This window comes from Emydura macquarii, unplaced genomic scaffold (assembly GCF_026122565.2).
Source record: "Emydura macquarii macquarii isolate MOO-44397 ecotype Brisbane River unplaced genomic scaffold, CSIRO-AGI_Emac_v2 contig_2422, whole genome shotgun sequence".
NCBI lineage: Eukaryota > Metazoa > Chordata > Testudines > Chelidae > Emydura > Emydura macquarii.
The window spans coordinates 31,364,504-31,380,120 of record NW_027132559.1 but is presented as its reverse complement, the minus strand read 5'-3'; the positions used below and the strand labels follow the sequence as shown (position 1 = coordinate 31,380,120).

At 38.8% G+C, this 15,617-nt stretch overlaps 1 protein-coding gene across 2 annotated transcripts in view; it reads left to right on the top strand.

Annotated features, from left to right (window-relative positions):
* Window positions 1-15,617, top strand: part of LOC137162403 (probable acyl-CoA dehydrogenase 6) — a 114,681-nt gene that overhangs the window by 82,036 nt on the left and 17,028 nt on the right. For both annotated transcript variants that reach the window (XM_067562188.1, XM_067562189.1), the window contains exons 3-4: window positions 3,985-4,114; window positions 13,933-14,039. In XM_067562188.1, coding sequence (XP_067418289.1) covers window positions 3,985-4,114; window positions 13,933-14,039 — 237 coding nt within the window. The remainder of the gene's footprint in view (window positions 1-3,984; window positions 4,115-13,932; window positions 14,040-15,617) is intronic.

The window sequence follows — 15,617 nt, the reverse complement described above, 5'->3', positions numbered from 1 at the left end:
TGAAGTTTCTATTAGCCTGCATAATTGGGCTGGAAGCCTCATTAGAACTGATTTTGCATTACAATGAGAGCTGGAGGTGCTCATCACTGCAGGAGGGACTTGGCACTCTGCAGTATCAGGCTCGTAAATGTCCTGATTTCTTCTTCCCCTTTTTTTTTTTACTCTGCCATAGAGTGTAATTGGATTTTAATTTTGTTTTATTATTCTTAATAACTGAGATCACATTCTCTGGTACTGAAACCTCCAGGACAGTAAATCTAAGCTTCTGTATTATTTATGTCTTATCAAAAAAACCAAACCCAACCAACCCCCAATAACAAAAACTCAAGTTGATGAAAAGCAGAAAGAGGATGAGGACTTTGGCTGGATTCAGTGGTTTTTATTACCATACATTCTGTAGGGATTAGTTTCAGTTTTCTCTCGTGGGGTTGATACAGATGGCGGTTCATAAGACCATTTGCAATATTGGGGTTTTGTAAGTTCGCTGAATCTCCTCCCACACTGTTTCTCTCTTGTTGTCATGTGTACATTTTACATTATTTGTAGTGTGGAGCTTTTCGATTCCCTCGGTGTGGGTTATGGGACAGAACTCTGCAAAGTATTTTACTGTCAGGGAACTCTGAAATTCTGTTGGGCTTGAGGATTTATACAGTTGTGATTGCTCACATATAAGTGGCATTTAGTCACATCATGTTGTGTATGTTTGAAAATATAAAAATCCCAATAAAAACGTAAGGAAGGTTACTGGGAATGGGAGGGTAATTAAAGTAGCTCTTTGCAAAGGATGCCTTTAAACATGTGACTCTAGCTCGTTTGACATGATATCTTTTTAACTCATTGGGGCATGTCAGACACATGGCTTGATGCATTTATCTGTTCCAAGACAGATTCTGCAGAATTGAAGCTTTAATTTTTTATTTTTTTAAAAAAGGAGGTTTCTAGTCCTTACTATTGTAGCCCCAGCCCAAACATGGTTATTAAAAGAATAATTAGTTCCTCTCCATGGTAGAGAGCTTTACATCTGTTTTTCTTTAACATTTTTGTGAACTGATCCATACATATTAGTTGAGCAACATATCTGTGGATCCAAATATAGCTGAGTTGGACTCTAACTAGTTGTTTCCAATCTGTGTGGTGAGACATTTTTGCTATTACCGGGAAGAAGCAAATGACCAGCATAGACAAATTAAGAGAAGGTGGGGTATTAGCTGTGTTATTTAACTTAGATCATCCCAGAATGTAATGGCTGGATTTCTTGGATCTTGAATACGCCAAGAAGAATAGACAGTTGAATATTGTTCAACTGTCTGTGTTTTTGATGTTAAAGAAACAGGAAGAGAATTATGATGAGATATATGTAATGCTTAGTAATGAACACTAACAGCTATGCAACCCCAAGGCCTTGTGTAGCCTAGAATTGTTATTCTTAGACTATCTTTATGACTGATGACTAAGGCCTGAACATTTCAACTTTGCATCTGTTGATTTAAAATTATATGTTCTGCTGAAAACTGTCAGTTAATTCTGTTATTTTCTTAGCACCAGTATAGTATTCTCTCAGACCCAAGTTTGGTGGAGAACGAATAATCTCATTTTTTCTTTTGGTTTTCTAAAGTCATGAGAAATGAGTTTATATGTTTTCATACTGAGTTACAAGAGGGTACCAAATACCAGGAATGATTCCACATAATCTCATTTTTTATGACAGTCAGTAAATGTGAGAGATTTCAAAATTCTATTAACATAAGAAACCAATTATATGACATCTGAAGATTGTTACTCTTGCATCTTACCTAAAAGCCATCTCACCTAAAAGCCTATTCTGTAATAGCCATAATAAACTGTAAATCCACTGTCTCTATTCCATTCATGATTTTTAGTGTCTAGCAAAATTATTAATTTAAGCTCTCGGATATGGAGTGATCGCTTTGTGAAAAGTGTTCACACACGAAGTGCTCACTCTATATCTGTCCTATCAGTCTTCATCCTCAAAGAAAACCTGCACAACACTTTCAAGAGATGAGCCTGGGAGCTTAAATTCATAACTTTGGTAGATGCTAAAAATCATGGACTGAACAGAGACACTGGATTTTTTTTTTATTACAATAATCTATCACCTACAAACAACCCCCGCTCCTTTCCCCAGCTGCTTCCACCTCTTCCTTTCCTCCCTACCACAAGAGGGGGTTAACAGGCCACTTCACTCTGAATGTCCCATGAAATATGTGTTAACTACTTATGCTAAACTATCTGTTCCATCTTGTATTTAGCTGGGACACCCTGAGTAAATTTCCCAGACCTGAAGAAGAGCTCTGTGTAAGCTCGAAAGTTTGTCTCTCTCACCAACAGAAGTTGGTCCAATAAAAGATATTACCTCACCCACCTTGTCTTTCTAATATCCTAGGACTGATATGACTACAACAGTATTGCATGACTGGCAACTGTCGCATATGATTCTTTCTCTCTTTTCTTCCCCAGGGGGAGTGTGGTGATAGTCTATACTACTTACCACTCTACTTTCTACTTTGCAGTTAGCATCCAGTGTTAGGGGGAAAAGCAATGCATTGACCACCATACTTCCTAAATCTGAAATATGGTTACTGACTTGTAAAAAAAAATCTCAGTTATGGAAGCATATTAAATCAATTTTTGGGAAGCTAGTGTATTGCTAGCCGTGAAACCCTTTTTGTCTTTAACCTTTGCCAGCTGGCCTCTTCATTGCTAGGGCTAGTGTAACACTAACAGTGATGGATAATATAGTCTGTGGCAGACATCCCCCATGTGATTGTCATTTCCCTGCATTGCTTAAACTCTCTGTGGGAGGTTTTTTGATTTTTTTTTAAGTATGGGCTTTTTCTGGGTGCATGCTGAACTAAGTTTTGAAATTAGTAATTTCACTATGCTGAAAATCCTGTGCAACCAGGCTATATTCTGTAGGTGCACCAGACAAAACTAAAGCTTAAACTTTGCCTTTTGAATTTGCGGCTTCCTCTCCTCCAAAAAGAGGATGCACAAAAGGCACTCCCTGTGGGTTTAGGAAACAGATAATACTGTATAAAGTCATATGTTTATATGGGCAGTGTTGTTTTTAATTTGGCTATTGGTGTTACAATGCGAACTTCAAGGAAGTTCAATTTATGGGTAAGCTCAGATAGTAAATGTGTGATGTCAACGAGCATAGCTGCTCCTGGGAACAGAACAAACAGAACACAGGTGGCTGAACCACATGATATTTTTCCATATCCATTTGTTTTAAATTTCCTTGGCTGGGGTGAGTTTCCAGTGAGTTAATCAAAGGAGTAAAATGCCACCTAATCAAACTATTCAGGCAAATAATAATAATTAATGAATCTTAAATATAAATTACATGTACAGAAAACACCTCCCCCACCATGGAAACTCAGCTTCTTCTGGGGTGCAATACACAGTTGTGTATTAGTATTAGGCAACACAATATAACTTGGGGACGAGATTAAAAAATATCTCTTTACTTGAAAATTCCACTCTGGAATTTGTCCAAAGCACCAGGGTAATTTCCCCTGTTCTAGTGAAAAGTGCTTTAATGACCATAAATAGTTAGGACATTTCTACCCAGTGTAGTTTTTGGGTGGAGGCTCAGTGCTAACTCAGAGGGAATAGCATCACCTACTAAATTACCATTTTCTGTAGTCCCTCAGTTTTCGATGGTGTTCTCACATCCAGCTACTGTCCAGGCCTGATTTTGCTTAGCTTTTGAGAGTTTACAAGATTATGCCCTGAAGAGATATGAAATACATATGGAAAGATATGGGAGTTGTAATTTTAAATTCATTTTTAAATATCTGCAGTCGCACTATGCTAGAATGAAAGTTGATCATTGTTAAATATTTGAAAAGTACATAATAGCCCCAGCTTGTAGATGACTGTGATTAAATAGGTTTTCTTGTCTCTTATTTATGTTGCAGACAAAGAATGTTAATAAGATTGATGTTTTCTCCTTATCAGAATATGGTGGCATGGGCTTGGACTTCTCCTATAGCATTGCAGTGGCTGAGGAACTGGGAAATATCCGCTGCGGAGGTGTTCCGATGGCTATTGGAGTGCAGACTGACATGGCCACACCAGCTCTAACAAGGTAACTTTCAACAGAAATCCTCAATTCCCACTCTGCTCTTCAACTTCAAAATTGTTGGGAAATAATATAATATGTTTAGCACTAGGAAAAACATTATCAACCAAATTTACCGTTTGCATATTTCTTAAAAAACAAGAGAAGCGCCTCTTTACCCCCACCTTTAAATAATTTCAGTGTAATTGGAGAATATGATTCTACATTTGGAAGATAAGTTTTTAAAACCAGGTGATGTGTTCTAATTGCTATAGAACACTACACACAGAACTTTGACTCATATGAAGCATTCTAACAAGCTGGTCTGGAAGAATAATAAGCAAAGAATTAAATAATTGATTTGTTTCTCCTGGTGTTGGCATTATTCAAATAGAAATTAACTAATTTAATCATGTTTCTCAGACAAAAATAAATATGCCACCTTTTAATGCAGTACATTGGTTACTGAAAGCAAACCTTGACATAAGTTAAACACAGAACCTCAGCACGTTAACGTTGCCGGCCAAATCAATATGCACCAGGAGAAGGATTCAATAGCTGGTGTGAGAAGACAAATGGTAGTAATGTAGTCTTAGCAACAAGTGAGAATCAATTATTTGACAGTCTGAGACTAATGTTACACTGACTATGGAGATAAATCTCAAGAGGATTTTGATATCTGTCTTAAAGCAGATTTGAATATCATGGTCTTAAAAGTGGAAACCCTCTTTATAGCCTCACATGAAACTGTTGAAAAAGGAGAAGTTGGGGGTGGGAGGACAGAGGGAGGTGGAAGAGTTTAAATAGAAGAACTAATAATAAAAACACATTGAACCAAATTTAGGAGTGATGTTAATGGTGGTGTATCTTACATATTGAGTGTGACTTGTTTAGAAAACAGGTAACTTGCTCCAGCTTTGGCATTCATTAGCATTAATTAAAAATGAGTGTAATTTGCATGCGAATGATGTAAGGAGAAGTATATGTGTGGGTGGCAGAAAAAACAACTCATAGGAAGGTGGGTATAAGCTTTAGAGTCCCTTGCCACACCCACAACCTCCCTTAATAAATCCATGCTGTGTGTTGCCCATAGTTCTTTTATCTTCGCTGGGCTAAATTCTTCCAAATCCAATTACACCCAGGATGAATTTAACAGTAATTACTAGGGTCAGTCCTCTTTCACTTTTGCAATTTAGCACTGTGTTTGCTTTTCTCAATCCTTCCAGTACTTCCTCGGTTCTTTTCTGAAATAATTGTCAGTTGTACAATAAGTTTTACTAATTCCTTTAATGGCCTAGGATGCATATCACACTGACTGACTAATCTGTATGTGTTCATCATTTTCCAAGTATTTGCTTAACTGCTGTTTATTCATATTTATTTTTACAGGGCCTTCCTTGCTTTGTAATTGTTCATCTTTCTTTATCTTCAACTGGTGTTGTATCTAATCATTCTATCTCTTTCATCTTCTGAATCCAGCTTGATGGACTTCTACATGACAGATGTTGTCTTGTCATCTTCCCAAAGATCTCGCCTGTCTCTAGGAGCCCCTGCTCATACTGTAGTTCTATAGCACTCCTGCCCCATAACAGCAGTTCATCTACCCAGATTTAGGTTACAAGCCAGCAAAGCACTTCAGCATTGGGACTGCTTACATCCTTAAAGTTACACATATGCTGAAGTGCTTTGCTGAATCAGAGCCATAATAAAACAATGTATGTGCAACAAGCACGTCTGAAAACTGAAGGGTTAGATAATAGCGGCCATTCTGGAATGATGAACTATTAATAGCAGGATTAATAATAAAGGTAAAAGGTGATAACAAAGTCAAACATAGATAAAGATAATAAAAATTAATATTCTTTAAAATATGTCATTTAAACTATTGTTGATAAAGAAAGAGAGTTAATTGCACAGAGTCAACTCATGCCTATGTAGTTTTGCAGAAAAGGACATAATATCTTCTCCTTTCCTTTCTGAATAACATCATATTTGATGTCATGAAGCCCCATAGTCTGAAAATAGGGATATATTTCCATGATTTATACTGATCCTTCTTCTGTATAGTTAAAAATGTGGAGGTCTTACTCATGGGAAATCTTTCCAAAGAGAATTTTCCATTGCCTTACACAAATACACCAGAAACCTGAAGACAACATACAGTAGCTATAGTTATCTTTTGATCACTCCTAGCACAACTGTAATTCATTTATTTTACTGGAGAGGATAAAACTAATATTTTATAAGATTGTAGAGGATAGCCCATACCTGTACAAGCTTTTGTTATTTTTTATTCTTCCCTGTGGTTTAAAAGAAATCAATAGATATCTGAAAGCAGAATTTTGTTCCACTGTAGTGTTTTGGCTTGTATTTTACATTGTTTTCCCAACATATAGCAGTGACCGCCCTTAGGAAGGTGATCAAGACAACTGACGACACACATAAACATCTCATTCCAGTGGGAGAGCACACTACCTTCATTGCTTTGATGTTGGGGAGAGGCTCAGAAGGCTTAGAATGGGTAAAGTTGTAATATACCTGGACATGAAGCTTTCAGTGCTTAGGAAACGTCATCTAGTACAGAATGCTGCAACATGCCTCCTCAGCAGCACAGACTACTGTGAGCATGTCAGACCTGTTCTCTGCTGTCTACACTGGTTTCCTATAGAATTTCAAATCAAGTTCAAGGTCTTGGTAGTCACATCGTGTTAGCCATATGTGGGGAGGGGAATGAATTTTCCTCCAGATCAGTTTGGGAGTGAGCTTGGCATTTTTTTTTGCCTTCCTCGTATCATGGAGTGCAGGTCATTTGCTGGGATTATCTCACTTAATCAGTTCTCTGCCTTTGCTGAGGCCTTGGACATTGTTGCATCTCAGTTCCTCCTGTTCTCTGCCTGTGGCACATAATAGTTTAATCTCCAGTTGGCTGTAATACTTTGGTCTGATTTTGGTTGTTGGGTTTAGTGAGCAGATGGTGGCTGACATTGGTGGCCTGTGAGATACAGGAGGTGAGATGAGATAATCATAGAATCATAGAAGATTAGAGTTGGAAGGGACCTCAGGAGGTCATCTAGTCCAACCCCCTGCTCAAAGCAGGACTAACCTCAGCTAAATCATTCCAGCCAGGGCTTTGTCAAGCCTCAGCTTAAAAACTTCTAAAGATGGAGATTCCACTGCCTCTCTAGGTAACCCATTCCAGAGCTTCATTGCCCTCCTAGTGAAAAACTTTTTCCTAATATCCAAACTAGACCTCCCCTACTGCAACTTGAGACCATTGCTCCTTGTTCTGTCATCTACTACCATTGAGAACAGTCTAGTAGCTCCATCCTTCCTGGAACACCCTTTCAGGTAGTTAAAGGCTGCATTCAAATCCCCCCTCATTCTTCTCTTTTGCAGACTTAAACAAGCCTAGTTCCCTCAGCCTCTTCTCATAAGTCTTGTGCTCCAGCCCTCTAATAATTTTTGTTGCCCTCCGCTGAACTGTTTCCAACTTGTCTACATCCTTTTTGTAATGGGGGGCCCAAAACTGGACACAGTTCTCCAAATGCAGCCTCACCAATGCTGAATAGAGGGAAATAATCACTTCCCTAGATCTGCTGGCAATGTTCCTACTAATGCCGCCCAATATGTTATTAGCCTACTTGGCAACCAAGGTACACTGCTGACTCATATCCAGCTTCTTATGCACTGTAACCCTCAGGTCCTTTCCTGCAGAACTGCTGCCTAGCTTATCGGTCCCCAGTCTGTAATCAGTTTGTCCTTATGGCATTAAACTGTGTGAGTCCATGATGCTGATTAATGCTCAGATGCTGAAGTGGTGAGTGCGGTATAAGAATTTATATAGAACAGAAAAAATGATCCGCACTATAGGAATAGACATTGAAAGATTTGCCAACTAAACAAACCAGTGCAAATTTTAATTTTGAATATTACAGTCAGCTCTACAGTTTGAATTTTTCTTCTAGTCAATATTGAATCACTTGAACTTAAAATATGCTTTTCACATTGTGACGGGGGCCCTCACAATGGGATGCTGATGTCAAGCTACAAATCTCTGATCAGCAGTGCACTTATGCAGACACCCACAGACAGGGACATACACAACTGTGTTACATGAATGATTTCCAAGCCATTCATGAACAATCAAAAGGGAGGCTCCAGCCAATTCCTCTCAGCTCTCCAGTCTTGCACCCCAGAACTGTGCCGTCTTGCACTGGATATTAAGAGGAGTGGTGATTATTTGGAGGGAAAGGCACAAAAAAGAGAGTAGCAGTTCCACGGAGGCTGTTTCCCTCTGCCTTTATCCACGCACTGTGCTCTGACTTGCATGCCAGGGCTAAGGGTGCACTTTATGCTATCTTGTTCCCCTGTGCCAGTGTATAGGCTGAGCCATGGTCTTGCCCTAAGTGATCGGCCTGGTAATTACATGTGAGCTGAGTACAAACTAATATAGATTTGTCTAACAGAGTCAATAGAAAGCCTAAAACAATAGCTCTGAACTGAGTGAACTGCCCCATTCATCTTATTCCTTTCATGTTGTTTTAACGCTAACACCCAGTGATGACGAAAATTTAAGTATCAATATAATTAATTATTTTACTGGTGACCATTTCTGATGAAACTTTCCAGCTCATGTGCCCATCCCATAACCCAAAACTTCCTCCTGCACTTTCTTGGGTGCCAAAAAACCTAAATATCCCCTCTGCATTTGCCTAATTCTCCAGCTTTCTCCTAACCGCTTCTCCAATGCAATGCAAAAAATTGAGAGTCACCGAAGATGTAGTTCCAGAATTTAAAAAAAAAAAAAGTAACATCAAAACCATAACACAAAGGATATCATGGTTATTTTCATACTTTCAACAAGAAAACCCTCCATTTGTGAATTTACCTGACGCTGCTGACCACTCCTGCAGGCTGCAGAGTACATGGAGTTCTTGGACCAGGTGTGCCATTGATCCTTCAGGTCACCCAGTGAGACAATATCACTCACACTCAAGTTTTTAAATCTGACACTAACACCTAGTTTTGTGGTCCTGTTACTGGTAAATTCCTTTCCTTCAAACCTCAGCCCCAACCTGCACAAAGGTTGGAGAAAATCGCTTTTATGAAGGATGCAGTCACTCCTTTTTGTTCCCCATGGCCAAGAGCTATTCAGATGCTGATGATCTTTAATGATCAACCTATTCATGGATAGACATGCGCTTACCACTCCCTTGTCTCCGTAGAACAAGGAGCCTGGGGCAGAATACAGTAACAGACGGTCATAAGACATAAAGATACAGACAGTTCATACAATCAAACTGGAATTCATAAGCTGTACATAAATTCCCCAAAACATCTCACTGCTTAAGCTATTTCTTTTTGAAACTTTGCGTCCACAAAAAGCTGCATTTTTTCAAAATAAGTGCATATCCCATGTTGGGACAGGGTAGTGATGCAGACGGCAGCACTGGGGAGCAGAACTTCAGGATGACAAAGGCCAGTTGCGTTTCTGAACAAGATCCTTCTCTACCTTTTGGAGAGATGCCTTAGGGTAACATCCTCCAAGGTAAGGACAGCCTGCAGAGGTGCACATACAATTACTGACCTGCTCCCTGCTGCCCCCTCATCATTCTATGGTGATCAGCCAGGCCTTGCAGCACCATAAGTGATGATGACCTGCAAGGCCTGGTGTGAGGGGCAAAGAATAGGCACATGGGTCCCATCAATGATTGCAAAAAAGTTCAGGAACCCCAACCACAAGAAATCCATCAATAACCTCCTGTGCATTGCCCAGGTTTCTGACCCTCACTATTGGAGTCTGGGAGCTGAATTGCAATGAGGGCACCTGGCTGAGCACCAGCATTTAAACAGGATGGTGATACTGGTCAAGATGATCCCAGAGCAGTAAAGGGCACACAGTAAATAAACAGGTTGATCTAGGTGTGTAGCGAAACCGTGGGAGGGCTGACAGTGGAGGAATAGTTAATTCAATATTCATGCCAACCTTATTATGGAAATTCACTTTTAAAGTGGATTTTCTAATGAGTATTGAGGCGCCAGGTGATTGAGAAAAAACTTGTGTGGACACAAGGCAGTTTATCCCCCCCAAAATTCAAGTTAATCTGAAAATAACTTTCATGTGTAGACATGCCCATGCTAAAGTCATATTAAATTCTGTTTTACTCTGAGAATTTCAGCCTAATGGAGACTGAGTGGAAATCATCCAACCTTCGACCCTGTGGCTGAATGGGCTTTGTTCCAGAAGGTGTTCTATTCACTTACAATATACAAATTAATTCCAGGCTGAGTAGGAGGCTATTTGGAATTGATATATATACTACTTGACTGTGAATGAGCAAAATCATTTAAATCATTTTCATTGTTGCACGTTGTGGAATAATGCAGATGTAGCTAAGATTTTCTCATCAAAGTCTATTTTTCTGCTTTATTATTTCCTTTGATAATGAGTAACTAAAAGTAGCTGTGTCATTCATGTCAGGATTTGGTCCTTTTGAATTTACTGATGTTCATTCATGATCAGCTGTTACATTTAATCTCACAAGAATTGCTGAACCACCTGTGTAAGGAATGGTACCTTATCCCAGAAGACTTGATATCTAGTTTGAAGTAGGTTAGATGATCATCCAGTTGAATGTGTGAGCTCAAAAACAAGAAAGCTTGATGTGGTTTAATCAAATGCTGAGTATAGTGTAAAGAACCATCTGCAACTGTTCATACTCAAAACTACATTTTGCAGCTAACAGTATGTCAGAAAGTGTCAGTCCTAATTAGAAACGTTCCTTCCTTACTAATTAATCAATTCAATTCAGAACAGCTTTTTTTCCCTAGGAATATTAAAAAAAAGAATTAAAACTGTCAGCTTCCCCCCCCCCCCCCCCCCACACACACACACACACACACACACACACTTTAAGAAGATGATCATCAGCTCTATTAAATCAGAATAGTGATGCACAGTAGACATATTTTCATTCAATGCAGCAAGAATCATCTGTCAGAAAGTAAATGTATTGCTATTTAAGATGAATTAAGAGGGCTTTCAGCTTTTAAATGAGTGCATATAAACAGAACTAAGAAGTGGATCAAGGAAATTTAATGGGATTTGGATCTTGCTGTGGGCTTTTTTTTTTTTCACCCCATTTAGCATCATCTACAGTATAATATTTAATCATAGCTTCAATATTAACAATAATGTTGGTGGAATGACATGAATTCCAAGTATGGGACAAAAAAGAATGGATCGTTTCTATGTAAGTATTTTAACATTAAAGATTAATGTGCCACAATTGGGACTTAGTAGCTTATACAATGGGCTGGGGAAAAAAATGTTTCTAAGGAGCTTTAATTTAATATATATTACACATAAAAATATGTTAAAAGAACACTAAGGTTGCAAAGTCAAGCACTCAAATGTGAGGAAATGTTAGAATTAAGGTTGCCTGGAACATGCTGCGTTGCTCTGTGGAAATGGTACATGCACAGTCCCGTAAGCACTTGGAGTTGTGAGGGGCTAGAGCATGCTCTGTATAGATGGAATCTCTGGAGATTTTAGCTACTGACCTCTAAGAAGTCTAAGAGAGTGTGTGAACTTGAGATTTTACAAAGTCTTATAACTTGGCAAATTTTAGGTGGATTTTCAGAGGAACAGCAGAAGTCACATCCCTGTCATAAAGATCACCCCCGGCCAAATTTCAGCTCCCTTTTCCAAAACATGGGTGCACTAGAGTTTTGCAAACAAAAAAAGTTGTCAGTATTTTTTTTAAATAGAAAGACATTGTATTTTCCCTGATCTTGATTTCAGAAACAGCTGAATTGTTTTGGCTGAAACTTTCCAGAAAATCCAGCCTAAAGCAAACACTCGTCATGGAAGATATCAGCCCCAAACAATTAAAGTTTGGTAAAGGTATAAGCAACTAAAAACCAAGTCTTATAAAGGAAGTGTTGGGCAGCTTTAATAACAGGCAGTGCTAGCAGCCGCGCCTATAACATTTATTCATTTTTGTGTTTTGTTTGGTGAATGATCAGCCACAGTTGATCATCCCTGGCAAGAAGGCCATAAGGGAGTCTTCAGAGAGCTCTTTCTGCATGAATAAAACCAATAGAAATTGGCCCAGTATATGGGGAGAAAGAGCAAAGGCTTCATAGTTTGTTTCTTGGTGTTCCTATAATTGGGTCTGCTGACATGATGTGATATCAGCAGGAACAGGATTAATCAAGTGCAGCTCCCATATGCACCGATGTAGTGAAAGTTCTCAGCTTAGTATTCAGATCAGACCTACCAGGTTCTCCCACCCGTCCTGCTCATCTGACTGAAGGGAAGATCCTCGGGTGGTGTAAATTGCAATACCTGCCTTGAAGTTAATGTGCCAATAATTAAAGAGGGTAAACTGGATGACCTGTGTTGCTATAGGCCAATTAGCCTGACATCGATTCTGGACAAATCATGAAAAGCTGATAAAGGATATGATCAGTAAATAATTAACAGATGGTAGCATAATTAATGCCAGTCAGTATGGTTTTATGGAAAATAACTCTTGGCAAACAAATCTGATATCATATTTTGATGAGATTACAAGTTTGGTTGGTAAAGGTAAATATTGACATAATACGCTTACATTTTATATAATGCATTTGACTTAGCCCCACATGACATTTTGATGAAAAAAAAAATAGCTGTGTGCAAAATCCTTGTAGCCAATATTAAGTGGGTTCAAAAAAAATGGTAGTTGTTAGATCACAAAAAATAACTGTAAATGGGGAATTGTCATCCAGTGGGTATGCTTCTAGTGGGGTCTCGCAAAGGTCTGCTCTTGGCTTCATTCTCTTCAACTTCTTTCAGTGATTTGGAAGAAAATATAAATACACTGCCGGTAAAATTTGCAGATAGCACAAAAAATCGTAGCACAGTAAGTAACAATGGAGGCAGATTAGTATAGTGTTGCTTGTTTAAAGTGGGCTTGTTTGAACAACATACATTTTTTACACAGCCAACACAGTGGGAGTTTTGCCTGAATAACTGAATATTTTTTTCTCCCTGACATGTATTTTAATGCTGGAAAACAAGCTTACTTTTTCATAAAACTAAGATCTTTAAAACACAGTTAACTTCTTGCAAGCGAGCATAATTTTTTCTTGAACGTCTCAATGTAGCGAAGTTGCTGAACCGCAGTTTCACAGATGCTGTATATTGTCAGAACAGGGCTGAAGTCAAGTATTAATTTTTTTTTTTTAAGTTTACAGAAGAAAAATTCTGCCAGTGGGTTTGCTTGTTTCCTTTCTTACCTCTGCATGGGTGGGGGCTGCAGGGAGTCCAGGTGGGAAAAAGCAATAATGGATTTCCCAGCATGTTTTAAAACCAGTTTAAGATGTACCCTATCTAACACCTGCAGTACTAACATTCATGGTGGGTGAAAATCACCTGCCATGCAGCAGTCTAGCACAAGACGCTTCACACCACTTAAGACATGTTTAGAGGTTGTGTATAAGGGTCTGCTGTATAAGTCGTGGTACAGAAGGCACACTGCGGAAATGGTCTTCATACTAGCCCAATGCAGATTGGTATAGAAAGCTGGGGGGGGGGGGCGGTTGGATCCATATTAATACAGATTCATACGCCCCCAACACAATGGATACAAAGTCGTTAGGGCTGCTATTCCAGCCATGGGTTGGAATGTGAGCTTAGAGGATCTTTATCCTGTCCTTGGGCTTGGACCACCCCATAGAGATAAATTATTTACGTGTTATGTGGGTGGAGTGTGTCTCATGAAGAAAGACTAGCTTTTATATGTATAAATCCCCTTCGAAAGCCTTTAATAGCTTGTGTTTCCCTTCGTTCATTGCAGATTTGGTTCTGATGAGCTGAAACAACAGTTCCTTGTACCAACAATTGCTGGAGAAATGGTGGCTTGTTTAGGAGTCAGTGAACCTGGAGCAGGGTCAGATGTTGCAAGTAAGCAAACTGATTATGCTTAGGGTTGCTAAAGGAAATATACTGGAGCGAATCTTAGATGGCGTGATGATTAAAATGTCAGTACCCTGTTTATATGGGCTCTCCCATCACTGCTACGCCCATGGAGGCATTGGTGGGAAATTTCTAGGAAAAATGACTAGCGTGGGTAAGGTCAGAAAAGGGGAACAGACCAACAAGACCATGGAAGTCTCTCAGCCATATTCCACAGTGACGTAAATATTAGTGTAAATTATAAACTGGTCAGAAATGGGTGTCAATGGCTTTAAGTGGTAACGTGGTAGTAATTTGCACTGATTTGTCATTCAACAGATATATGAAACTAGTATTATTTACCGCCTCACCAGAGAATAAAGAAAAGCACAACTAACAAGAGATTGTACAATAAAGTGGGGAGGTGTCATTCTTTACATCATTGCTGAATCTGGCTCATTGTTCAGAAGAAAAGTATTCTGTGCTGGAAGAGACTGAATATGTTAATTCTCCATATTGCAGAAAATAGCCTTAGACCAGCACTGGTTACTGATGTAGACATAACCCTTGCAACACTTACTGATGTAGATCTGACACTTGTTTGCAGTGGTGACAACTGGAAAATATTGGGCATTGTGCTGGAAACTCCATTAATGTATCATAATGCTCATTTTCTTCCATTCCCTCTATGATTTCATAGTGACTCCTTCACTGCAGATCCTGCTGTGAATTGTACTTTTCAACTGATTCCACTGTCTAAATAAGTTAGGGTAGATAGTAATCTTGTGGAATGCAGGAAAATGTTAATATGCCTGAAATTATTATCAAACTAAAGTATACTTTTATAAAGTTGGAAGAAATTTTACAGATACCTTTCATACTGACCCTAGAGTTTTGCTGTCTTTGTTTATTGGTTGTCCTTTTGTCTTTATTTACTAATTGCACCTATTCAGTTTCACTTCACTAGCCTTGTCTGTGCTAGAAAATGAGCACTGCAAATACCTACCATGCTTGCAATACATCTCTTGTCCAAATATACAAGAGTGCTTGGAACTGTGCCCAGGGATTGCCAGCACAATTGCCGTTGTGTTCGTTCAAAGCTAATCTCACCACCCTTGTATTCACTGTTTCAATACTAATATGTACTGAAAGCCCTGGCATTTCATCAGCACTGTTGCAATACATCCTTCCAGCACCTTCAGTGACCACTCTGTGGAGTGTAAAATGCCTCCTGTAGTGTTGATTATTTTCTTGTTTAGAACTAATTTATTTTGTCATGTTAAGCATACAAGTTTTTGTAGTGCAACATATGCAATCTTATGCCTTTTCTTGTTTCAGTACCTACAGACTATGTTATAAATTAAGAATTTATTTATACATGAAAGTTAATCTGGAATAAAGTAGGGTATGAATTTAAAGTGGAGTAACGATTCCTGATTAACTCCATAGTGGACGTTCTTATTCCAGAACAAAATGGATTGAGAATTATGGCACTATTATTCTGGAATAAGAGCACCAATACATGAAGTTCATTAGGAATACTTAATTAGAATAGCTATTCTGGAATAACTCTCCATGTAGACATTT